We start from the raw sequence: 26,467 nt of genomic DNA on the forward strand, positions 1-26,467 counted from the left end.
GAGATTCAAGCAAATCGATACACAATCTTCATCTGCACACAAAAACAAGCTTTCTTTCCTTATGTCATCCATATGGTTTAGGCTGATATGGGCCTTTGTAAACACTATATGTCCAAAAGTATCCAGACACCTTTGATTCAGCTACTTTAAGGTACATCCTATTACTAGCACAGGTGTTCAATTGTGCAACCATAGCTTTTATACATGCCACAGAAATGCATTGTCAATGAGCCTAAGATCACAATACGCAATAGCCCAGTGCCAGGCATCGGTTAGAGGGGTATAAAGCCCCCAGCACTAGGCTGTGGAACAGTGGAACTGTGTTCTCTGGAGTGATGGAGCTCCATCCAATACCTTTGGGATAAGTTGGAGTGGAATCTGTGATGTAGAAGTGATCATCCAACATCAGTACCTGACCTCACTAATACTCTTGTGGCTGAATGCAATCAAATTCTCACAGCGATGTTCCAACATCTAAAGTCTTCCTGGAAGAGTAGAGTCATCAGTCTTGCTACTGCTGGTCCAAATCCCAGCTCTCAGGACTCAGGATGCCTTTTTGTTGATGTTTCACCAATGAAAACCTTGACTAAGTTTGGCTAAATAATAGCAGAGCTATTATTTAGAGGTAGTTACTCAACCTTTTCGGATGTGGTCAGGGTTGGTCAGCATTTTCTGATATGTGTATTTGAAATAAATGGTCGAAATACAAATACTGTTTCAATTTGATAGTTTTGGGTGAAGAATTGGTAGGAAATTTGCCCAGTTGTGCCAGCAAGTAAAAGTGAAAGTAAGACAGTCATCCAGTATTTGAACAATGAATTCATTGTAGAGTGACCCAGTTTGTTTTCCATCTTATAAATATACTCTGCTTCACTACCAGCTGATTAAGAACCTGAGTTCTAGGAGTGGAGATCTGTGTGACATCATACTTGCTTGGAAACTTAATTTTGTTTTTCAACATAGTCTATAAAATATTAGCTATATTTTTGTTTGCATTTTTGTTTTAGACATTTTTGCTTTTTTGGAAGCCATCAATAATGTCTTCATAACAGAATCATGATTTATACAAACTAAAATATGGGGAGAAAAACAGGTAAGGGGGCTCTTGTGGCTCAGGGGCCCCAAGTGACTGCTTGAAAATCACTTCTGGCAAGAATACAGTATATATTGTAGCATTCTCCCATATAAAAGGAAAGCTTTCAAACAAGTCATGCTGCTTCATTAACCAGCTGCTGGTGGCCACAGCCACACCGAACACTAACAGAGTTTTCTCTAACAGTTCGCTCTAGCCTCACTACATCTTACTCTCTCAGCCATCAGCGCTAGACTGATTCTAACCTAGCAAAAAAAGGCTGAACACTCACTCACTCACTCATCATCTAAGCTGCTGGGTCGCTGGGGGTGCTGGAGCCTATCCCGGTGCTCACTGGGTGAAAGGCAGGAAACACCCTGGACAGGTTGCCAGTCCATCACATTGCTGTAGAACAAATAACCTAAAATTAGTATGTCAACAACATTTCTTGAACACGCTACAAAATGTATATGGTCACATTATATTTTGTACCGCAATACTTTTTGATGTACCTGTGTTTATCCCTGAGAGGAGTGAATAAAACACACCAAAACTCAGCACAGGTCGATTCACTGGAGTATTTCGAAAGAATCAAATCGGTGCAATCAGTGAGTCATAACGGTCAAAGCTAAAGCTACAGACGTGCTTGAGGTCCGGCGTCATGTTTTGTTTTTTTTTTCTACCTGTTGTCCGATAAACCCCGCCTCCCAGTGCTGGGATTGGCTAGCAGTTTCTATGCTCAATGGTCGGACTGAACTACTATCCAATCCGAGCGCAGGGGGGGGCGGGGCTTGTCGTTGGGGCTACATCATAACTCCGGCGTCTCAGAGCGCTGGAGTTCAGAGAGCCCGGAGAGCAGAGGGAGCCAATCCGAGCAGAGCAGCAGCCCTGAAGCAGCACCGAGCAGAACATGGCAAACGCTTACCTTCAAGGAGTTGAGATCTCTGCCTCTCAGTTCCTGGATATCTTTCATCACTATGACAACGACGGTAATCTCCTTTTTATAGTGGAACGAGGACTTTAAATTAAAAATAATAATCATTTTGGGATTATTCTTTGCCACTTGATTTTTTTTTCAACGAGTTTGAAAAGTTTCAGATGTTCCTCTGCAGGAATCCTTTTTAATGACAGTTTTCTGTAGTCATGCTCAACTTGATTCCCATGTTAGACATAATCTGGCGTGGTCTGAGAATGACGTGTCAGAATTGATTCACCTTCGAGTGAATTATAGTACAAATCTTTGACTTTTCTTTTTTTTTCTTTTTGCTGAAATGCTTTTAGTCCAGCCAAAGTTAGATGCACTCTGAACTGCCGTGTGTTCAATGTCACTGATTTGGCGCTATACGTTTCTCCAGGTAATGGATATATCGAGGGAAAGGAGTTGCAGAACTTTATTAAGGAACTTCAGCAAGCTCGGAAACAGGCAGGGCTGGTAAGTCCCACATTTACTCCTCTCTAAGCCACCTGCATGAAATATTCAGGATTATGAGATCTGAGCAACAAACGCCTCTTGTTTAGTCACCACCCATACAGAAATCTGATGTATGGCCATTTATGCACTAATATCATAAAGTGTCAGGCATATATTGTAAATATATGTACATAAATGTTGTGTGCATATATGTAAGTATCAAATATTGGACATAATACATGAATCATTCATATATGTCTGACATGTGTTTGAATACATCCCAGTACATTTATAACCGTTACTATGTTAACTGTTTGCTTTTCAATATTACATTATTTAAATGTGTCTGGGAATAAAACTTTCATTCATTTCATATTTGAAAATTATTTTATTGCATAGCTAATGTGCATGACACAAAGAAAATGCATAAAAATGTTATATAATAGAAACTAGCACATAAGAGTAATATATGTCATCTATAGAAAATTATTGCTTTTCATCATATCTTGTCAAATACATGTATTACACATATATATGTTTGTATATGTTGATGTATGGCTGAAATATATGTCCCGTATTTGAAAATGGTCACATATAGGTTGGTTGGAAGGGAAATCCATATATGCTAATATTCATCATACATTAGAAATTCATATATTGCCATATATCAGGTTTTCAATAGGGCAGCCTTGGTCCTGGAGATCTGCCTTCAACTTCCACCCAAATCCAGCTCCAGATCCAAAAGACAGATCTGGATCAGATGAGTTCAGTTAGGAAGATGGACAGGAGTAGAGTCAGTGAGCACTGCTCTAAAAGCTGATAGTGTAAGTCATTCAAGTGCAGTGATGATATTTGTCCATTGAGTTTGTACCATTTTAAACCAGATACACTGATGTTTAACTTCGCACCTAGTGCTGGGCGATATATCATGTGTTCCACTTTATCATGATACTGCTTTTCAGTTTCAGAATTATTTTTAATAAAATATTTAGTTTTTTTTTATTTATTTTGTACACTTTATTCATGGTATCCATGACCTCACAGTTTATTCTCATGTATGTCATTTACTGGACACTCAAGATTGTTTTGATTAAAAAAGCTTAAAATCCATAAAAATGAATGAATATTACCAATACAGAAATATGATATATGGCAATATATGGATTGCAAATTAATTAATGAGCTTCCCTTATATCCAACTCAAATTTTGTCATATATAGACATATATGTGACATGTATGCCAACTTATTTGAAGTTGGCCATTTTCAAATATGGGACATATATTTCAGCCATATTTCAATTTATGCAAACATATTTGTGTAACACGTATGTTTAAAATTATATGATAGAAAACATTCATATATGGATATTACTCATATATGCTAGCCCCTAGCTTATATGTTTTTGTAGTTTATTTTGATTTTTTTTTAATCTTTCAGAGTTTGTATCAGACATATATATCAGACATGCAATATATGTATGACCCATAATGTATGTATGTATGTATTCACCCACCAATCAGACGTATGTACTTACATATACGTACACTACATATATGACCATATATTTTAAATATATGCCTGACCCTTTATGATATATGTGCATATATGGTCATAAATCAGATTGCTATTGGGGGGTATATAGTGCACAGTAAATGAATAGTAAGTGTATTTCTGGAAATGTGTTTTCTGGTCTGTTGTCTGGTTTTTACAACTGTGTTAAGCTCCAATTAGTGTCATTTTAGGAGAACAAAATGGAGAAGTCCAATCAGAACAGACTACAGTAGGCTGGTAAAACATACTTATAGCACAGAGTAACAGCACCCAGGAAACATGGATTTTACTAATGCTACCTTAAATATCATCTGATACCATGACATATTTTGAAAATATCATGATATTGAATCTTACCAGTATCATCCAGCACTATTTGCACCAACATCTGACTTTGCTGAAAGGGAATCATAGCCAGTAAACAGGTTGAGGAATTTGGTTCATGCATGGAGATGGTCTAATTTCTGCCTTTATCTTAATGGTTATTTTGATGGATTTCCCCTATTCATCTTAACCAAAGGCTGGTTTGGTGAGCTGTTTGCAGTATTCTTATGCATTTAGTGTGTTTTCTGAGCTCATCTCATTCATTGAGAATCTGCTTCCATAGCATGTAATTGCAATGTGAGTGGTATTCAGATGGCTTTATATTAGATTTCTTCCTAGCTGTACCATGTAATGGAATAATAATGGAATCGCTGCCATATTTCAGGCTCGCTGAATGTGATGTATAAATGGTGACTAATGAGAAATGGTCAGCTGGGACGTGGATTTGCTCATTTATTGTCAGCCAACATGCTCAAGTCTGTCTTTTCCCACGTCTCGGTTGAAAGCCATCTTTAAACAGATGTTGTTTGAACACTGGGAATCCCTGAATTTGTGAAATGTTTGTGAAATGTTTGGGAAAGGATCAGGTCAGGGCTTACAAACACAAACCAGGAGGGAAAGACGTTGAAATTCACTGTTAATCCTATCTGAGGATCATTTGAACTCACAGCACGTACAGCCCATGTTTAGATGGGGAACTGATAAAGGTTTGGAATGGCAAAAAGGATGAGTAGTTTATGCAGATAGTTAGCACTTACGTCAGGAATTCGCACTGTGAAAAACGTAGGGATGCACTGATATGGGGATTCTGGGCTGATGCCAGTGTGATATTTTTCATGTATGTATTTGTCAATACTGATGCTGATGTAGATACACTCATTTACAGTGGGCTCCAAAGGTCTGAGAACACTAGTGCTTCTATTTGTCTTCCTTTCTAATTCAATGCAAGGTTTTTCATTACAAATTATATTATACGCATAACAATTTGTGTGAAAAGCATGAAATTCTAATCTGAATTTCAGATTTTCCTAGTATTTGGTACATCCCTAATGTGCTTCAATGACAGCGTGCACTGAAGCTGGCAATGAACTCCACAGCTTCTGATGAGCAGACCAAATGCCCTTGAGAGCCGTCTGAACACGAGCTTCAGTGGAAGAGATAAGACTCAAAAAACTCTGACCTTTTTGTACAAAGGCCTTGATATGGTCAGTCACAAATTTGCTTGAATTTGAATAGTGACCTTGAAATAATGCAGAATCTTGAATACTCCTGCTTCATTTTCCCTGCCATAATGTTTCGTTGTTTTAAATTTCTCAAAATCATAAACATTTCTGTTGTTTATTTCCAGGTTTAAATGAAAAATGTCCCAGATTTTCAATGTGGTCTCAGACATTTGGACCCCACTGTATCTAATGTAGAAACTGGCACTTGTCCAGCTGGTTTAGCAGTATAGAGAAATGTAACATTTCTTTTTATAGGGTCTCAATTGAAAAGTTTCATTCCAAAATGTTGTATATGCATTTGTAACAATTTTGTACATATAATGAGTTTTTGAAAAGAATAACGGCTGATGTATAATGGAAAACACATTTATTTCTCTAATACAGGTGGCATTAATTATAATATAGCATTGATATTTCTTGTATGTGTAAAGCTCACTCCCAACAATGTATATCACCATTTTTTTCAATAATTCTTGTCTATAATAAAAGAAATTATTAATAATAAAAAAGTGGTCCATAATACATTGTGCAGCAAAACCCTTCAAATATGTCTGGATATCTTTAAAAAATTGTTTTTGATCCCGATAGTAATACTGATACCTTGACTTTGATAGTGATACTTTTTTTGCTGCCTTCTTTTACAATATAAACCAAAAGTGGGTGTGGCTTAAACCAGAAATAAGTGAGAGGTGCTGGAAGTGGGTAGATTTACTTACCACAGGAGATTGCCAGGTAATAAAGAGGTGCTGACGTTAATAAAATGCATAAGAAATGTAATTTAGACAGCCAATCAGCAGTCTAGATTTTAGAAAAAACATACATTTTGGCTCAACTGATGCTGATAAGAGTGACTACTTGGGTATTTAAATTTGGTATTGAATAACATTAATTTTTTTGTTAATTGGTGGTATTGAAGTAATTTGGTTGGTACCAAAAAATACTGAACGTAAATGAATATAAAGCAGACAGTCTTAGCACAGAAGCGTCCAAATGTTCGGCTCTTGCATCATCAATTATTGGTTTGAAATAGCATACCAGTCTAAACAACAGCATGATACAGGCCTCTTTTTTAAACAATTATTTGCTGATACTCGTATGACTGTCATCATGCATCTCTAAATAAAAGTGTGCCAAGCTGATCTGTAAAACATTTTAAAGGTCCTGTATGTTATATCTTGTCTCAAATATTACTTTAGCATAGACAGGCATGAATGAACTAAAGCAATAAACAATTAAGCACAACAGAGTCTGTAAAATTCTTTTCTGCAGAAGTATCCCATCTAAGTATGATCAGTTCACCTACCTTTACCTTTATTGCCCATTTTATCAGCTTCACTTACCATACAGGTGCACTTTGAAGTATTACAATTACAGACTGTAGTTCATCTGTTTCTCTGCATAATTTGTTATCCCATCAGTTAGTAGTCCACTAACTGTCCACTCTATTAGACACAGCTACCTTGTTGGTCCACCTTGTAGATGTAGCTCATCTGTTGCTACACAGTTTGTGTTGATCATCTTTTAGTCCTTCATCAGTGGTCATGGGACGCTGTTGGCTAGATATTTTTGGTTCCTGGACTATTCTCAGTCCAGCAGTGACACCGAGGTGTTTAAAAACTCCAGCAGCACTGCTGTGCCTGATTCACTCGTACCAGCACAACACACACTAACACATGACCACTACGTCAGTGTCAACTGCAGTGCTGAGAATGACCAACCACCCAAATAATGTCTGCTCTGTGGTGGTCCTGTGGGGTCTTGATCATTGATGAATGGGGTAAGGGTGGCATAACAAACTATGCAGAGAAATATATGGACTACAGTCTGTAACTGCAGAACTACAAAGTGGATCTGATAAGTGTAGATTCAAGGTACCTAATAAAGTGACCCCTGAGTGTAAGTGATGAATAAGAAACTGCAGTAAGATAAAAGACCCTTTGCATGGCCTCAAACTGAAATGATGTTTCTCCTGTAGCATAGAATTTTCTCCTTATAATCACAACTTGTGTCTTTTCCTCTTGAAAGAGATTCATGTTCATGAATACAGTAAGTTTAGCATTCTCCTACAAGTGTGATGAGGTGCATCAAAGCCTTCCTACACATCAGAGCAGAGGAATGCAGAATTCTTTCTCAGAGATCAGATGCTGTATAGCAGTGAGGGAGAAGCATAATGGATGTGTGACCCAGCTAGGAGAAAAAGCAAACTCCACTAATTATTAGTTGGACACCATTTGAATTCTGTTCAAGCAGCGCATCCTGAGCAGTCTTCTTGTACAGTTATATGCAAAAATTTAGACCCCAAGTCAAAAACAGGTCTTGTTGATTTTCTAACTGAAAATAAGTTAACACAATCTCTACAGCAGGAGTGCACGACTGTTGTCCCGGAGGGCCAGTGTCCAGCACAGTTAGGTATTTCCCTACTCCAACAAACCCACTAAACCTGGCAATTAACAGATCAGTGTAATCAGGTGTGTTTGAGCAGGTAAATGACAAAACTCTGCTGGACACCGGCCCTCCAGGACCAGAGTTGTGCACCCTGCTCTACAGAGAACAAACCTCTACAGAAACACTCAAACTTTTGCATGCGACTGTATATGAACTGATATTCAGGAGTGGATCTTCCTTCAATCATTTCTTTTCTTGGCCCCAGGTCCCTCATCTGGCCATTTGTTTAGGTTTTCACTTATGGGTCAGTGCTGGCTGGTTACTCAGTTATTAACCCCTTAAAATCTCAGGCTTATTACATACTAAGGCTTATTATTCAGAAACTACAGGGAGTTCAATACTGGTTGAAGTATTCTTAAGTTATAGAAATGTAATAAATGTAATAAAACTTTAAGGGGTTAAGGGTGTCACAGAGTCAGTGCAGTATTGCAAAAATGAAAATGAACATTTGAACCAGAATGTGGAAATTTAAAACTGTTATGCCAATATATTATCGCCCCGAAAGTCTCTAATGTGGGTGGACAATATGACAATATTTTATCGTTATTAGGATTAAATCCGTCACAAAACATTTTTCTAATCATATCGTGGATATTGTCAGCATTTACCTCATATTTCATTACAAAGAGAGCATAAGCAGTCCTGATTAATTGGCAAACACTGAATAAAGATCATTGTACTCAGACGTTGATAGTGTTTTTTACATTGTGGCAGTACTGGGTTCCTTTTGTCAGGTCCAACTTATTAAATCTGAGAAAAACTACATTTTGTGATACATATTGTGGATGTGTGAAAACGTCTTCATTAATCGCAATATTATATTTCTGCCGTATCGCCCACCCCTAGTCTCTTATGTACTGTCTTTTGTGGAAACCACTGTCAGTGATCAGACCTAGCCATCTAAGAGTATTTTAATTTTTTTTGTTTTTTAGCCACTGATAAGTTTAGCCAGTGATAAGTTGATGAGTTATAAAAAAAAATATGGAGGATCATGGTACACTGCCATTTGGTATTTCTTTATATAGAAAGTATGTTCTATATAGTAAATTATAACCTCTTTTACTTTTTTAATAATCATTTATTCATTTTATTATAATTCTGAAAGTGAAATCAGCCTCAAACCACTATTGTTAGCTCTGCTGTCATCAGTTAGTATCAGAGTCAGTCACATCCCTTTCCAGACAATGAGATATTTTGTGGTTTCTGGCAACATGCTAGATAACCTAAGTTAAACTGGGGGTTCTTTAATCAGAATGAGAATTGCTGCATTTTCATATTATATTTATCATTTATTTAATTAAATTCTTAAGATTGTGAGATTATGAGCTCCATTTTCTGTTTTATTTACTGCAAACGTCTCTCACCGGTTTATGCTGGTTATCATACCTGTTTCTCTTTTTAAAGGGTCGTATTTTTTGGCATTCTCCACAAAGGACAGGGATGCCAGGTCCAGCAAAAATCTTCTTTAAAAAGTTGCTTAAGCATCCACCACTCCCTGAAACTGTACAATTTTAGCCCATGACCTCATTTTCCAACTAGCCTAATTTGGTGGGTGAACCATGAACCTGGCAACCCTGACAGCGGGTGCACATGCTGCACCAAACACTCCACAGCATAACCAATGAAAAGTGTAAGCACGCAATTCTGCATAAACACCTCTTCTGTGGGGGTATGCATGCTCTACCCTCGTACACTTGTAGATCATAACTTGTTTGACATTAAGAACTCCCATAGTGTGGAAATCCCACATATGGATGGAAAGAAAATATCAAAAATAGAAATCTTAAGTGATATCCCATTAATCCAAAGGGGATGGAAACAGGGGATGCTTTTTGTCATTATGTTGGACCAGGGAAAAGACATCCCCTCACAGCCCCCTCAAATCGAGCCCTGTTTATAGCTCACTTGCACTGTAGCAATCTTTTGTTTTAAAAAACCTGTTTAAATTATTCCGTTACTACTAAGAAACTAATGTGTAGGTAATCTAGTGATGAGCGTGAGAAACTGAAGTGTGGACCCACATACGGACCCTTGAGGTTTGAGGGGTTAAATAGTCAGGCCTAAAAACGTGTGAATTTAGTTTAACTGCCCTACCAAGCCTATACATTCCAGTCTGATCTCGCCAGTGTTGTTTGTGCTGATATCAAACATGAACACCAAATTGACTTAATCTAAAGTTTCCTAGTAAAAGTAACTAAAAACCTCAGAATGCTTTATAAAGCCATTTCATCAATATGTCATATTGGTAGATTTATAGCTGTGCAATTTCCCTTGCACTCTTATTTGGTTCGTAAGAGCCTAAAAAAATTGAACACGTTTCTGACTTCTGAGGGTTTCATAAAATGCCTCTGGGTCTATATTAAAATTTCACTGTGAAGTAATTGCTGCAATGAACTAATTATTGTAAGAGCAACAGTCTATTTTATGATAAAACAAGTGTGAAAAGTGTGAAAAGAATATGGTAATTCACATATAGGTGGACAATCAAATCTTCTCAATTACACAAAATTTGCTGTGTCATCTCTCTTTTTTTCAATCAGTCAGGTTCCCTGCTGCACTGTGTGCTCACAGTGTATCACGGAACAGAAAGTTATGCAATTTCACAATCATTACTCATCTACGCTAGCATATGCTACCATCAATACGGGCACATTAACCCTGCTAGCTGCAAGGCAGGCCTGTGAATGAAGAGGGACAAAATGTCAATACATGGAATCAGATCGATAGCTGTCTTTGATCTCTCTCTTAATATTAGGCATAGAATTACATCAGTGCTGTAGTCCTGAGAAAAAAGTGGGTCTACTATAAATATGTGCCAGCTCAGCATACACAGTCATATATATTCACAGTATTTCCAGTCAAAATGACCACTCTTAAAAAAGGTTTTTCAAGGGTTCTTTAGTAAAGGGAATGATTCTGTTAGACCAATATGTTGTATATAGAACCATTTCATGCTTAAATGGTTCTTTGCATGGTGAAATGGTTCTTCGCATGGTGAAATGGTTCTTCAGATTGATGGAGAATGTGTTGTATAACATTGGTTTAGTAGATCCTTACTTTATATAGCATTAACATGGGTTAGCTAGCATTGCCATGACTCTGAGTAAGTGGCTAACTAACCCATTATTTTTATTTTTTATTTATTTGGATAAAAATAAGTAGGTATAAACTCATCATTAAAAGTCAGTATATGGAAACAGTCTGGTACAAAAGTACCAGACAAAAGTACCAGACTGTTCAGACTGTATATGCTCAACTACACCACTGAATGGTGTAGCATTGGCTAGAGTGTGCTCAGACAGGATCTCACAGTGTTAACCTACGAAATAACTGCATTGAAGGTGGATGTTGGTTATATATGTTCATTGTAAAACATGCTATATGTATTACATGAAGACCTGAGAATTGGATCCAGTGAAACATGCACCCATTCAGTGCTTTTACGCTGCTCTGCCTTGTTCATTTTGTTCAGCAAATTGTTGCACATATATGATCAGTGTTTGGCATCTGTGTGTGCAATAGCATGTGAAAAGCCAATCAGGATTGTTCTGTGAGGGGTGAAGAAACGCTCATTCAAACCAAACAGCACAATCCAGATAACATTATAATGAGATGGTGGAAAAAGATGCCCCTTTTTCCCTTTTCAGTTTTATAATGGTTTACATGACTCACAGTGATCAGTTCATTTCTTTTCTCTTAAATGCATTTTACAGGAACTAACAGACCAAATGAGGGCTTTTGTGGAAGAATATGAGAAAAATGCTGACGGAAAGATAGATATTATTGAGGTGAGACAAACAAAATACATCATTCTTTTATTTTATATTGTTCCCTGAGCTCCACTGATGACATTTGTGCACCAAACAGTCGTAATATATTTTTATGTGTTTTTAGGAACCATATAAACAGTGACAACGTTGTATCTGTCTTATGAATGTTTTGTAAGGTCTCCTTTGGTCGTGATTAAAGGAGAGGTTATTTTCCCTGTGAGGTAATTGGTAGTTGCTGTACTCCATTTTATGATAAAATAAAAGGAAATAATAATTCACATACACACTCATTAAAGTGTCCAAAAGGGCTCTTTGGAGTGATGCCATTGAAGAGGTTCCCTAAAGAACCATTCGATTGACGTGAACAGAAAATGTGCGAATGTGAAGAAGTGTTTTAAAGTTCACAGATTGTCCATATAATGTAAATATTCTGTACCAATTAAAGGAGAATTACATTTCTGAGTAATTAAATCATTAAATCAATAGATGTAAACAAAGTCGTTCAGAGTGTTTCAATGTGAAATACTCCATTTTAGAGAAAGCAACCATGTCAGAATTGTTCACAGTGGTAATAGGAACCAGACGACTGAAGAGCTGAATGCCTCTAAATGCTCCCTCACTGAAAGTTATTACACAAAAAGGTTATGAATATGCTGCCTGATGCCTGAAATATTTCTTTTTTTATAGTTTTAAGAAGCTTTTGGCCTAAAATTTATTTTATAAAAGCCATTCATAATGCACAGGTACATGGGGGTGTTGTAAGGCAAAATAGTGCCCAGAGAAAAGATTTACCACCATTTTTTCAGCATCAACATTTCATATAAAAACTCAGAAGAGACGTGTAGTTGGTTTTGGATAGTAAATAAAATGGTTATATGTCTGTTTTCCACTCTAAAAAAAATATTTCTTCAAGGGTTCTTTAGTAAAGACAATGGTTCTATATAGACTGTGAACACTCAAAGAACCATTTGCATGCTTAAAGTGTTCTTTGCTTTGTGAAATGGTTCTTCAGAATGGTGGTGAATGTGTTGTATATGGTTCTACACAGAAACATGGCTCTATATAGCAACAACAAGGGTTCTTCTATTGTTACAAGCTTGACATCATAACAATAGCAGAACCCTTATTCGTTACATAAACAATGCACTGTGCATCATTCTAAAGAACCATTTCACCATGCAAAGAACCTTTCAAGCATGCAAACAGTTCTTTGAGTGCCCATGGTTCTATAAAGAACCACAGTCTTTACTAAAGAACTCTTGAAGAACCATCTTTTTTAAAGTGTAGACACCTTGACCACAGGTTCCTCTGTAAAAAACTCTAAGTCAGTAAGTTTCTCTACAATGAACTAGTTCACATCAAACCTCTCTGAATGACTTTGTTTACATCTCAACCACTGGATTATGAAGAAAGTTATGAACGGTATGACAATTATTTAGGAGCCTTTAATTTTAGGAGTGTAAGTTCAGCACATGCATATTGGAGCCATCTTTTCAGGATTTCCTCAGATTCAAATGCCTGTCTTCAAACATTACCACACGTGAAAAAATATGAAATATGACAGCCAGATTGTCTCGTATTTGACCATGAAAACATCATCCTTAGAAGTATCTGGCTTTAGAGAAGTATAGGTTGAGCGTAAAATTTTTCTGGTTATTTTGCTGTTTCAAGCCATAACTCAGAGCAGAGAAAGTCCACTACAGTGGACAGTTAGTCTTTAGACAGCTGTGATTTCTTTAATGCGTTTAATATCTGAGATGGTGTCTGCACATATAGTTCCATCATAAACTGACATACTATCTTCTCACAAAGACACTGGATGTTTGATCAGTCTAGTGACACAAAGACATGAGTAGAATATTCTTTCAACTAGGCTAAATGTGAGGCCTTTGTTCATGTAAATCTGTCTTTTACAGTTGGTACAAATACTACCCACAGAGGAAAACTTCTTGCTATTTTTCCGTCAACAGCTGAAGTCCTGTACAGAATTTATGGAAGTAAGGACCGGATTTGTAGTCTGTTTAGTCTGTTCTTGAGCCAGTTACTGTAAAAAATGTCACTGCTGCTTCAGAGCCAAGTTTATTCTAAAACTTTCTAACAATCAAAAATCATTTAGGGCATAAAGAAAAAGTAATGTTTAGAGTTTAGCTTGCATTGCTTATGAAAATCTCCTAGCTTTGTATCAGCTCTCTAAACATTGTGGTTAATGTGAGAAATCGTTTTCTAACCCCAAGTTTGCCTTTCCCTGGCAGGCCTGGAGAAATTACGATGCGGATCACAGTGGCTACATTGAAGCTGACGAGCTTAAGGTAAGAACAAACGGTGTCCTATAATGACCTCAGAAGAACAGGTTCGGCTCTGCCGAGCTCTGGGCTTTTCCATGCTGGAGTGTTGAGTGATATTTTTCACATCTCATTTTTCTCTGCTACTGTAACTGAAATACAACCCCGCTGGCTGACATCCTTCAAACCACCTGCCTGCCTTCATTCCACAGACCTTGTATCGATTTGTCACTCAGAAACAACGCTGACCTTTTAGAAGTGTTCAATAAAAATGCAGTATGGAATGCCGGAGATTAAGGCTTACAGGCCATACCTAGAGCAGCTGAAGCAGTAAGACTCAGAATCACCGCTGGGTCCCTCACAGCCAAGTGAACCATTAGCTCTCTGTCAAGTGCTGCCCTTTTCCGATGACACTAATATTTTGAGTCAGGGCCTGAGCATTTCAATGAAGCAGAGCAGTGCATGAAAAGCTTGTGCAAGACCTTCTGACTGACTGACTGACAAAGCAGAGCAAAAGAATTCAATTACTAACTGAAAGATGTAGAATTTGAAAAGATGTCTGATTTTCAGGCAGAGATTAAATATTGGGGGCAATATGTCAGCAGCAGGCCTTTTTCCAGTGTTTTTGGTCGACCAATGGCAGGCTGAAAAGGTCACTGGGAAACCTGTACAGTATTGTGTCTTTTGAGATGGAATGATATTAAAATGGAGGAGAAAATGGGGCACAAGCTCATGTGTGCTAAAATGTAACATAGAGTTTTATGTAGTTGATCAGGTTTAAGTAGAACTTTTTTACCTTCTTGTTTTCTCTTAGCATCGTCATCTGCAAATTTTTTACAGCACTCAGAGATATTTCTCAAAATTCACCGACCGTTTTTGAAAAGCAATATATATATATATACATACACACAAAAAAATAGTTAATTAGTTTAAATATTAAATATCTTGTGTACTGTTTTCAACTGAATGTCAAAGAGGATTTGCAAATTGCTGCATTATTTCTTTCTTTCTTTCTTTTGCATTTTACCTACTGTCCAAACTTTTTTGGAATTGAGTTTGTGTATTTTTAAGTTTTAGGTCGGAATGCTCATCTGGTCCCAAACAACAGATAAATTAACTATTTGTTTGCCTTAATTTACCAGACTTTTGTTTCGCAAATGTAACAAATAGCCCCTCAGTCTGCTGCAGTTAACCTCGCCTTTGAGGTGAAGTGTAACATAAAAGCTAATGTTTTCATTGTAGCAGAGATGTGTAAGCTGCTTATATAAAAATCTTCTTAAGATATTCTGTAAATCATTTAGCGACAAACTAAATGTGTTAGTTTATGTTCCGCTCTCCTCAACTGTAAGGGGAAAACAGAGAACTAAATAATGCTTATGAATTTCTGCATATGTTGCGTACATATTATGATTAAATGGATGTATTAAGAATTTGAACAGAGTTTTCTGGCAGAAAGTCTTTTCCAGAGTGTGATAGCAATGGCTAATGCTACTTTATGCACAGTGACTTTGTGCTCCATTGCTCGTTCTTCAAGCCTAATGAGAATTCATTGTTGCTACCATTTCAGAATTTTTTGAGAGACCTGCTCCAAAGGGCAAAGAAACCTTATGATGAGAAGAAATTAGAGGAATACACATCAACCACGGTAGGGGGCCATAAAATGCTGAAGTCAATGAGTCAGTTGCAGTTCTTTTGCTTTGATTTGTAATTGAAATGTTCTTTTCTTGCAGCTGAAAATTTTTGATTCAAATAATGATGGGAAATTATGTCTGTCAGAAATGGCGAGGTTTGTCTTGTTGTTTTCTTGCTATATCTTTGGATTCTTTGGCTGTTTATATCTGACTGCTCCTTAGCATTGCTAATAAACTCAACCCTTTATTTCACAACAGGCTACTACCAGACCAAGAGAACTTTCTACTGAAATTCCAGGTTTGTCCTTGTCAAGGTTAAAAGCATTACTTCATGCTGCAGTGATTTTTGATTGTCTTAACAGCACAAGTGATCCAAATCCTTCCCACAGGGTGTAAAAATGGCCAGAAAAGAGTTCAACAAGATCTTTGAGTTATACGATAAGGTAAGTACATAACACTGTATTCATCAGGGGCCTGCTTTCAAGTAAAACTATGAAATTTTTATGTACAACACTGTGCAACAGCCAGAGCCCAGGGCCCGCCACTGGGCCCAAAGTTTTATTATACACTTCTATAACCTAATAATAGCTCAACCAGCTTGCACTGAAGTTCCTGTAGTTACTAAATAATAAGGCTTAGTATGTAATAAGACCGGGATTTTAAGAGGTTAATTTCCAGTCAAAAAAGTGCAAAGGTCTGTGTACCTAAGAATGTTGTTTAGAGCTACTGCATTTGTCTGGGCAATAACTGTGTTTTGACAGTAAAAATATCATATAATGTTAGAATAAATGCAATTAACCACATGTAGTAAAAAGTAATGAGTATCTTTTGAGCTAGTTAGAGGAACACAGGTTTGGTTCCAGATTTATCCTTAAAGTCATTGCAAATCCACCACCAGCACACCTGAGTTAATGAAAGATATTAGCCAAACTAGGTATTGGATTACCACAATACCAGGCTGCCACAAGGAGAGATTTAGAAATGCTTAAACAGAAACATTGACATACATAAAATCAGCATTTATAGTATCAATATATTTGTATTTTTCTAATAGTAGTGTTTTTCTGTCTGAGCATCACCGAATATGTTTAAAATTACTTCAATTATTAGAAACAGAAACTGCAACCAACTTCTAAGGCTCAACTTTGGGGGTGTGGAAAAATATCCCTGCAGATTTGTGTGAAAAACTAAAAGCAATTGTCCTGAGAAAAATGGACACTGTAATAAAGACAGAGTGGACACACTAAATACTGAAAAAAATGATATTATATGTATGTGTTGAGGCCTCTATGTAAAAGGCTTTTTAGCTTAAAGCTACACGACATAGGTTTTGGGGATTGGAGACTCCTTTGTGGGAAATATGTAATTGCAGGCAAAGTTAATAAGAACATTTTTTAGCATTGGTTGTGCTTCGGACCCCTTTTTGCATCTTAGATCTAAATTGACTCAGTAATGCTACTTCTTTCAATTTTGACCAAAACCGTACATAATGCAGCTTTAAACTTATGTTTTTTGCATTTTCCTGCCCCTGAAAACTGAATAACTTGTACTTAAAGCCCATTTTGGCTGGAAATTAAATAATTGAAGGTCTCTGATTTTGCACAGTCCTGTATAGTAAGACAATGTCTAGTCTGGTAAAACCTGTTCTGTGAAGCATGAGTGCATGGATCATTCAGACATTTGAGTCTTCTTCTATACGTAGGTCTAAAGGATAGCAGTTATTAGTATGCAGAGAGGGTGCCCTGTCTGGATATCACCTCCAGCACACTATTGGAGTCCTTGGCAGTGGCTTCACTGTAATGTATTAGTGTGTCCCTGAATAGGGCGAAATCTTCGCCGCTGATGACAGCACCTCTGATCCTTATTGACTGGCAGGTTCAGGCTGCACACACACTCATACCTACACACACACATGCACACACACATCTTTCAGGCTGCTATGTTATCTGAATAACCAGAAAGAGGATTTGGCATAAAAGAAGACAACACTTACTCATTAGGAGAGCTATGAGGCATCTCAGAGCAGACTGGAGTGTCGATGCGTTCTGCTTGGGGCGTATATTGTTTGCCAGTGATTACTGTCCCCATTAAACTCTAGCAGTCATTCAAATAGAAGTTGCAAAGGGTCACAGTACTGGTCTCAGGCTGATAGTGACAGTGCACAATGAATTATACACCCTCTTCTTTTACTTTATATAGTGGATGTCTGCTGATAACAGCACCTCAATATATTAGCATTATCAAGAGCATCTAGGAGCAAGCTGCTTACCAGAGTATGCTGTCAGTTGAAACTGGCATACTTTTCAGTGTTAAAAGGGGCATTCTGGCCAAAAACTGGTATTTAAAATGTTATTTGTTATGTTGTGTAGTAATCTGTAGCGTAGCATTGCATCCCTCGGATGTCATCGGTTTGACATTTTTATATACTTTTTTCCTCTGGCTACACTACCCAGCATGCATTGCGCAAATTTATCACACAGTCATTGGGAATCCCTTCAGCACTCAACCAATCGTGATCCCTAGCCCAGGGTTTGGCAACCCAAATGTTAAGAAGAGCCATTTTGTCTTTTCAACAAATATCAAACCACCTCGGGAGCCTCAACATTTAATGTCCATTTTACCATCTTGGCTGTGAATATGTCTCAGTATGTGCTGATGTGCTAGTATAGGCTGAAAAATATAATATAAATGAAAACACAGACTTACTTTGCTCTGCTTAAACTTTAGCTCAGCTATAGCCGCTTTTCTCACATCTCCGGCAGGAAACTTTTCCTCAAAAGTAGAATAGTTTCTCTCAGTGTTCGACTTTTTACAAGGCTCAAGTCAGCTTCTCATTCACCAGCTTCTTCTTCGAATTTGCCCGTTCCACCTTAAATGGTGCAGCAGTTACATTCTAGCACCTCAGGTACCATTTAAGGTGGAACGGGCAAATTCGAAGAAGAAGCTGGTGAATGAGAAGCTGACTTCAGCTTCGTGACTTTTTAGTGTTTGACAGTTTCTCGTTGAGGATTAAACAGATCAGGAAACCAGTTAAAGTGGTTATAAATGCAAGTAAGTCCATTCGTCTCCAACTCATTGATGTCCATTATAAATCTTTCTCTTTGCCTTTTCGTTAGCTACTAGCTGGGCGAGATTGTTTTCTGTGTTTCAGGGTTAAAGGTTGATGAATTAGCAGATATAGGCTACATTAACCCCAGTGTTTAAAGCCATTTATTGTTAAAACTGTGTTGGAACAATCAGCAGAGCTTCATTTTACTGCAAAGGAGGATTATTTTATTTTTACCTAAAAATCTAGTTCTGCTGTGGAGCCGCAACACGGCAGTAAAAGAGCCGCATGTTGTCAACCCCTGCCCTAGCCACTGACCTAGAGGCTACTAACTAGATCTGTGGTGCTAGCTAGCATTAGTTCAACTGTGATTTAAACAGCCCGCCCCCAAGTATCCTCCCAAAAGCGTTTGTAGTCTTTCAAAAATTACTACCACCTTTAAGATCATCAGAAAGAGATTTTCATAGTGTTTAAACTAAAACTCTCACTCTAAAGTCTACTGTAGCACCACTGTGAGAGGTAAGTAAGCATGCTTACAGCAGATGAACCGATGGTTACATTTTCATTTTGGCCAGAGTGTCCCTTTAAATTCAACATTTCAAGCTTACTTTCTAGACTCTCTTTGTTTATCTCTAGCATGAAATTAGTGCCTTAAAGGCTGTGCATGTCATCACACTGACTTTGTGTGCTAAACCAATCCTCAATGCCTGCTTTCTCTCCTTCTGTTTCCCTGGAGAGCTGCATGAAGGATTGCGAATGTCTGAATAGAGACTAAACGAAAAAGGCAGTAAAATGGCATGACGTTAAGTTTCCTGTATTACTGACAAACATCTGTGTTCGTCCTCTTCCAGGACCGGAATGGCTACATGGACGAGAACGAGCTCGACGCCCTGCTCAAAGACCTGTGTGAGAAAAACAAAAAGGTGAGGCTCCACAATCAGTCCGGCGAATTTGCTTTTTCAGAGATGTGAGAAACATTGTTTGCATACATCTCGCCAACAGCGGCTGGATGGGCTTGTACAAACACAATTTGTTGGAGCAGCCTCATGAAAGCATGCTAACATCAGTCAGAATCCAATCTCCTGCTCTGGGTATGTGCCCTGCATGCAGATGCATAACTTCAGAGGTGGCTAAACAGGGCTTACTTCAGGCCATAATATAGAGCAGCCAGACTGCACATTTTAGCACTTTAGTCACATTTAGCCACTTTAGTGTTGGACTTTTGGTGCGAAATATCTCTGGGAAGAAATTATGGTTTTGGCTTTCACTGGTTTTTGGGTTTTTTTGTAAGTCACTCTGCTAAATAAATGTAAATATTGGATATAGCGTTTTTGCTTGTGCACATGACTGCACTACTGAGCTCCAGGTTCATAAATATGCATTTTAGGGTGTGGCATTGTTAAGCTGCAAAAATAGAAAAGACTGTGCAAATTAATAACCTTTACTAAGGTGATCTGTTGGAAAAATATTTTTTTTGACACTAAGAAGCAGGAGGTGCAGCACTTTTAATGGTATGAAAATATGTATATACATTGTATATATGTATTATATGCATATATGTATATAAATATATATGTAAACATATTGTATATACCCTGACCAGCTACTTCACACCTCCTTGTATCTACACTTATTACTGCTGTGTCTGATCCACTAGACTTTTCCTAGTATTTGCTGTGAGGATTTGCTGCAGACTTCAGTGTTCTGGCTCATTAAACATACCTGATTCAACTAATCAGCTAATTAGCAAGGCCTTTGTGAGCTGAATCTATTGCTGTGGTCACCAATCCTGGTCCTGGAGATCTACCTTTCTGCAAAGCCTACTTCTAACACCTGTTCCAGATAATGGACTTCTTCAGAAGTCCCTGATTGGCTGGATCAGATGCATAAGTGTTACCTGAGAGGAGGGACAGCCTGTTAGATGCAGGTCAGGACTAAACTCAGCAGAAAGACAGGTAGAAGAGGGGTGGTGACCACTCATCTAGAGAGTCAGGAGAGGGAAAATGCTTGTCTCTGCGGAGCTGCGGCCTGGAAGGAAACCAGTTTGGCACTTTGGCTTGTGTGTGTCTCATCCTACTGTCAAAGCTTTTCTATGGAGATGGTTATGCAGGATGGTAGTTATGCAGGATAGAGCAATAAACTGGCAATAACTGAAGACCTTCTTATGTCTGGCAGGTTCTAGAAATCAGCAAGATCCCCATATATAAGAAGGCCATCATGGCTCTGTCTGACGGCGGGAAACTCTACAGAACGGAGTTGGCGCTGGTGTTGTGTGAAGACATGTGAGACCCGCTCGTCAGTTGACTTCTCTTAACCCTCCACCATCCTCTTCATGCACATACCACCGCCAGCAAAGCTCTCTGCTCACTCGTCCCATGTGTGAAGATAGCTAGACACTGGGTGTATTTCTGTTCTTTCCTTTGGGGAACTTGTAATCCACAGGCTGAGCGCATGTAGGTACATAGACCAGAGACCGGTGGCACATAACTTTTCAATCTGTTGTTTCTATACAGTTTCTAAATGTACAGATTTTGTAAAGATGAGACTGACACAACACTTAAAAAGGACCTGTCTACTGCATTCATTGAACACGACACCATCCCCAGCAGAGATGAGACATACCCCCAGAGTACTGGAAATCCATCTGTATTAACTGTATTCAAATCGTGTTCCGACACAGAATCACAATGAAGAATTGATCTACCTTATAATATTGTAGCCAAAGCAATAAAGTGTTAGAGGAATGTGGATGGTATTCATGTGACGTCAGATGAAACTGTGAAATAGGAAAGTACTTGTATGTGATTTCCAGTAGGCTAAATTTATGTTCGCAGTGCATGTTTGCAACTGAAGGCACACCTTGCAGTGAGGCATTAACGACTCTATAAGCACATACCATATCTATATGAACTGCATCGCCCCAGGCCACTCTCTAATCCCCTGTCAACATGTTTGCACTGTAAAGAATGACATGCTCCACTATGCTGACCACCAGAGACACTGTGTAACAGTACACTTAATAAAGCACTACCTGAACTCTGAATAGTGTCCTGTGGTTTGTTCTTGGTAGCTATAAAAACATTTGTGTGTAATCGTCAAGACTGTGTAGTAGTTCTGGCGTTATTGTACTGGCTTCATCTGTTCTAAGATAGATTGTAAAGTGCTGCTATTGGTTTGCAGTGCATTAAATTGACTAGTACCATCATACATTTTGGATTGTCTGCATCCCCCAGTTGTTCTTAGCACTGCAGTGCTGCCTAATTTTCTAAGACAACAAGATGTGCAGAGACAGCTGTTTGTTTTTATGGACTTATTTACTGATTAGAGATTAATTAGAGAAGCAACCACAGTACATATTAAGCAGTTAAAGACATATTTTTACATTTTTTTTTCATGATTTCCTTATTTTCATTTGCTTATTACTTATTACTAATTTTTTAACTTCTGTTATGTTGCTTATTTTACTTTTTATTACTACTAATGTTATTACTTTTGCAATTTCAGTCTAATTTTCAGTTAAATCGGCCATTAAGTACAATGTCTTCTTTTTTCAGTGTCAGGAAAAAACAGAAATAACTAACAACTAAATATCTCAAACTTTTCAAGAGCGTGTCCACTCTTTCCCTTTTTTATAGCTTCTATTCTTTTCAGTAGACTCACTTTCAGTTACTCAAAGGAACAGCAGGGATATTTTTCCAACCTCAAGTTCAGTCTTAGAAGTTTTTTGAATTTTATCGTGATCCAAATAATCCCAAACACATTCAGTGATGTTGAGGTCTGGACTGGATGTTGGGGTGGTCAGTGTATTGTTCTGAGAACACCAGCAGCTTCTTTGATTTGCAAGTTTTGTTTGACTTTTTTTCTGTTTCCTTTTCTCAGTAAGAGCTTCTTGACAGATACACATCCTTTCAGACTCATAGTGTTGTCTTCTCACAGTGGTAGGATGGACAGAAACACCTGTGGATTTTCTCAGGTCTGAATCAATCAGTGGACCTTGATCTTCTCCCCTCTCTCGAAGATGAAAGCCTTAAGTGCTGTTTATCTGATGGGGACAGTTTTGGTGTCTACCAGGTCTTGCACAGTTGTTAGGACTCTAATTTTCTCTATAACTTCTTAAATACATTTTTGAACTCCAGTTTTGGAAACTCCTGTTTTTTCACTTATTTTGCTTTGACTTTCCACTTCATTATACAAGTGAAATATCTTACATCTGATCTTCTCCGAAATATCTCTTTCAGCCATTTTAGATGCAAATGAGAAAAATAATTGTAAGGCAGCTCAGTAGTGTCTGTTTAAAGGAAACAATGTCAGCGACACTCCGTTTTTCTATTTTGATAGAGTTATGGTAACTAAAGTTTGGGGAGAAGACCATTCCCCTCCTTCCAATCTACCACCCTATGAATTCCCATTTCTACCTATTGTTTCCTGTAACAAAATTATCGCAACACCCCATCCCCCCACTCCCACTGCATCCAGTCCCTGATCCTCAGTTCTGTCAGTCTTACCACAGTTCAAAAGGGGGTTCCAGATTTCAAGCTCCAAGTTGAAGCCGTCCAGAGCTCCAGCCTGAGTTCCGAGTTCCCTCCCTCCTTCGATGAGTCTCCTCCACTACCACCATACACTGAAGGCACAAACCCCTTCCTTATGTAAGTGGATAGTTTTGTATCTGATTTCTTTAGGAATATCTTGAAATATATGAATGAAATTGTGGAAATTAATAACTTGTACTTAACAGATGTTTTGATGGGTCTCTGACTTTTGCGAAGTTCTATATATTATATATAATACATTTCTATTTTTTAACCTCTTGTGAAGCACTTTCAGCTGCCTTGCATGTATGAAAAGTGCTATATACATAAAGCTTATTATAATTACAATACTGGGCAAACCAATGATTGCAGCTCTTCGTAGTTAATCTGGTACATCTTCCTATTTAAATAAGAATTTTACAAGCATCTGAAAATGATTTATCCACATCGCAGGACTTTCTGAAAGGATACTGATAAACGGCAAGATCCAGACTGGAGATGCAATTTGTGTCTGTATAATTCAGACCAAAAACACTTCATGATCTTATCTTATAATTGAGCTGCTGACCTCTTGAAGTTGTGAAAGGTACAGAGGTGCCTTATCTTGAAGACTCCCTGCAAGGTGCTGCAGTTCTCAGGGTGTTTTTCAACCAATGGAAAGAAAACCCAAGACCTATGACAGTGTGCAGAAATCAGAAGCTAAATGCACCTGCGTGGAACAGATTGCAGAAATACGTAAACAGCATTAACAGGACTCTGTCCGAGCACTATGTTGCTTGGATGGTTCCACTTTGAGGTTAATGACCTAAAAAATGCAATTGGGTTGAGTTTAATGGCTCTTTCCTCGGCTCTCTGTTCTAAACCATCAAACACAGTCAGCTGTTCACCGTTAAAAGGGAAGGAATGTGAGATGGTGAACGCACCCTGATGAACGACACTGTCACTTCAAATATACTTTATGTAACTTCACACTGAAGTGTCACTCACTGTGAAAACTGAGATCAGAGGAAACAAGAAGGTAGAATCAGAATCAGAAGATTCAGAGGATTGTTCAACACAGAACAGAGACCCGAAAAAGTGTTGTCATTCTCATAGACACATTGACTGAGCTTGACTGAGAACAAAAGGAGACCACCCCCCTCATATTTTTGCCCGATATTATTGTCAATCATGATATTGCTAGAAATATATCTTATGGATCACAGCTTTGCTTCCAAAATTAGAGAGAAGAAATGAGACACATGCTACTTAATCACACTTTTTATTTTACAGCTGCATTTACTTTCATTTATTTCAGTTCATTTATTATTTATCGCTACAGACTTGTTTAGTTGTTTATGGTCGTCTTTTGTGTTTTGTATACACAGAACTGTCCAGAAGAATTTCCTAAACCGGAAATTTTTTTTAAAAAGATACAGAAAAAATGGGACTCCTAAAAACCATGCAAGACCTGGAAGACCGAAACGGTCACAGTCTAATAAACAGTACTTAAAGCTTTAATCTTTGAGATAGAGGAGGATAATCAAGCTCCACTCTTGATTTAGATCTGAAAACTTTTGAACTTTCATGATCGCTCCTGTGACGCTGGTGAAGACGAAACTGAAACCTCTGGAAGCGACTGGCGTTTGTTGGCGGTCATGATTGTTTACCTCAGGATGACGCACCACATGAAGTACTGTTCTTTTACACATGTGGGTCAATTTAAGAGCATGGTCTGTTCAGACTAACGTCGCATATAGATCACATTTAAAAGACACTGTGAAAAGCCAAAAAAAACAACAAAAAACATAGCTGTGTAAACGTAGCTGTTCGTGTTCTCAGAACAATGGACAGACCAGCCCAGAGCCCAGAGCCCAGACCTCAACATGAATACATGAATGTGTCTGAGATTGTGAGAAGCAGAAAAGGCAACCAACTTCTCAGACTGAACTTTGGAGGTTGGAAAGATACCCCTGCAGATTTCTTTGAAAAGCTGAAAGCAAGTCTCCTGAAAAGAATGGAAGCTGCAACATTAAATATTGGAAAAACTGATATTTATTTGTTGAGGTTTCTGTGTGATTTGTTAAATATGTTTTCAGCATGTTTTCCTGAGAAATTACTTGTACTTAATATAATGAAATAATAATAATAATAATAATAATAATAATAATTAATTATTATTGATACAGCACTTTTCATGCCGGTGGCAGCTCAAAGTGCTTTACAGACAGGTGATAAAACATAATTATACAAGAAATCATTAGTTTAGAATCAGAAGAAAATGAAAAAGATCAAATTAAAAGATTAACACCACAAGACAGAGTTTTAGTTAAATGCTAACTTAGAGAAATGTTTTTAGATGCTTCTCAAAAGTGAACACTGAGCTCGACTGTCTAGAAGCATAATAACTGAACGAGGCCTCTCCATGTTTTTTGTATTTTACAGAGGGCATCTGTAGAAGGCCACTATCTGCAGATCCTGGATTACGTGCTGGAACATAAACAGACACTCTGATGTTTGCAGGTGCTAGGTTATTTAGAGCTTTAAAAACTAGTAGCAGAACCTTGAAATCTATCCTGAATGATAAAGGCAGCCAGTGCAGTTCTTTCAAAATGTGAGTGATGTGATCTCTTTTTTGTTTTTATTAGGATCCGTGCTGCTGCATTTTGTACGAGTTGTAAGGGGTGTATAGTTTTCTTAGGAAGTCCAGTAAAAAGATCATTACAGTGATCAAGCCTGCTTGTAACAAATGCATGAACAAGTTTCTCTGCGTCACTCTGAGATAGAAAAGGCCGAACTTCAGTGATATTTCTCAAATGATAAAAAGCTACTTCAGTGGCTGTTTACATGCGGAGTAAAACTGAGCACAGAGTCTAAGATCACATTGGTATATGAAGCTAAAGAACCAAGTTTCTCAAATCATTTAATGGCCATATTGACTGAAAATTAAATAAATGAAAGTGGCCTTGGGCTTCTGCACTGTACTGTAGTTGATTATTGTTCTATTTTGTTTACTGTAGCATTTATTAGACCTTTTACCAGATAAAAATGAATGAAGTATTTGTTCTTAGAGTCACTGGATGTTCAGAAACTGTCCTGGATGCTGAGCACAAAGCTCATCATTAAACTAGAATTGTAAGGTGTTCACAGTTCCTGAACCACCATGGCCCTTTTTTAACCATGCAACTTATTTATTTATTTA

The 26,467-nt window shown here is 37.8% G+C and overlaps 1 protein-coding gene across 1 annotated transcript; it reads left to right on the forward strand.

The window, feature by feature from the left end:
• Positions 1-1,912: 1,912 nt before the first annotated feature.
• Positions 1,913-21,800, forward strand: calb1 (calbindin 1). Its single transcript, XM_036560588.1, has 11 exons — positions 1,913-2,061; positions 2,428-2,504; positions 11,742-11,816; positions 13,715-13,795; positions 14,051-14,107; positions 15,648-15,725; positions 15,811-15,866; positions 15,970-16,009; positions 16,101-16,154; positions 19,609-19,680; positions 20,933-21,800. Exons 1-11 carry the CDS (start codon positions 1,983-1,985, stop codon positions 21,041-21,043), a joined length of 780 nt encoding a protein of 259 aa, XP_036416481.1. The 5' UTR covers positions 1,913-1,982; the 3' UTR covers positions 21,044-21,800.
• Positions 21,801-26,467: the final 4,667 nt, after the last annotated feature.

This window comes from Colossoma macropomum, unplaced genomic scaffold, assembly GCF_904425465.1.
Source record: "Colossoma macropomum unplaced genomic scaffold, Colossoma_macropomum, whole genome shotgun sequence".
Taxonomy (NCBI): Eukaryota; Metazoa; Chordata; class Actinopteri; order Characiformes; family Serrasalmidae; genus Colossoma; species Colossoma macropomum.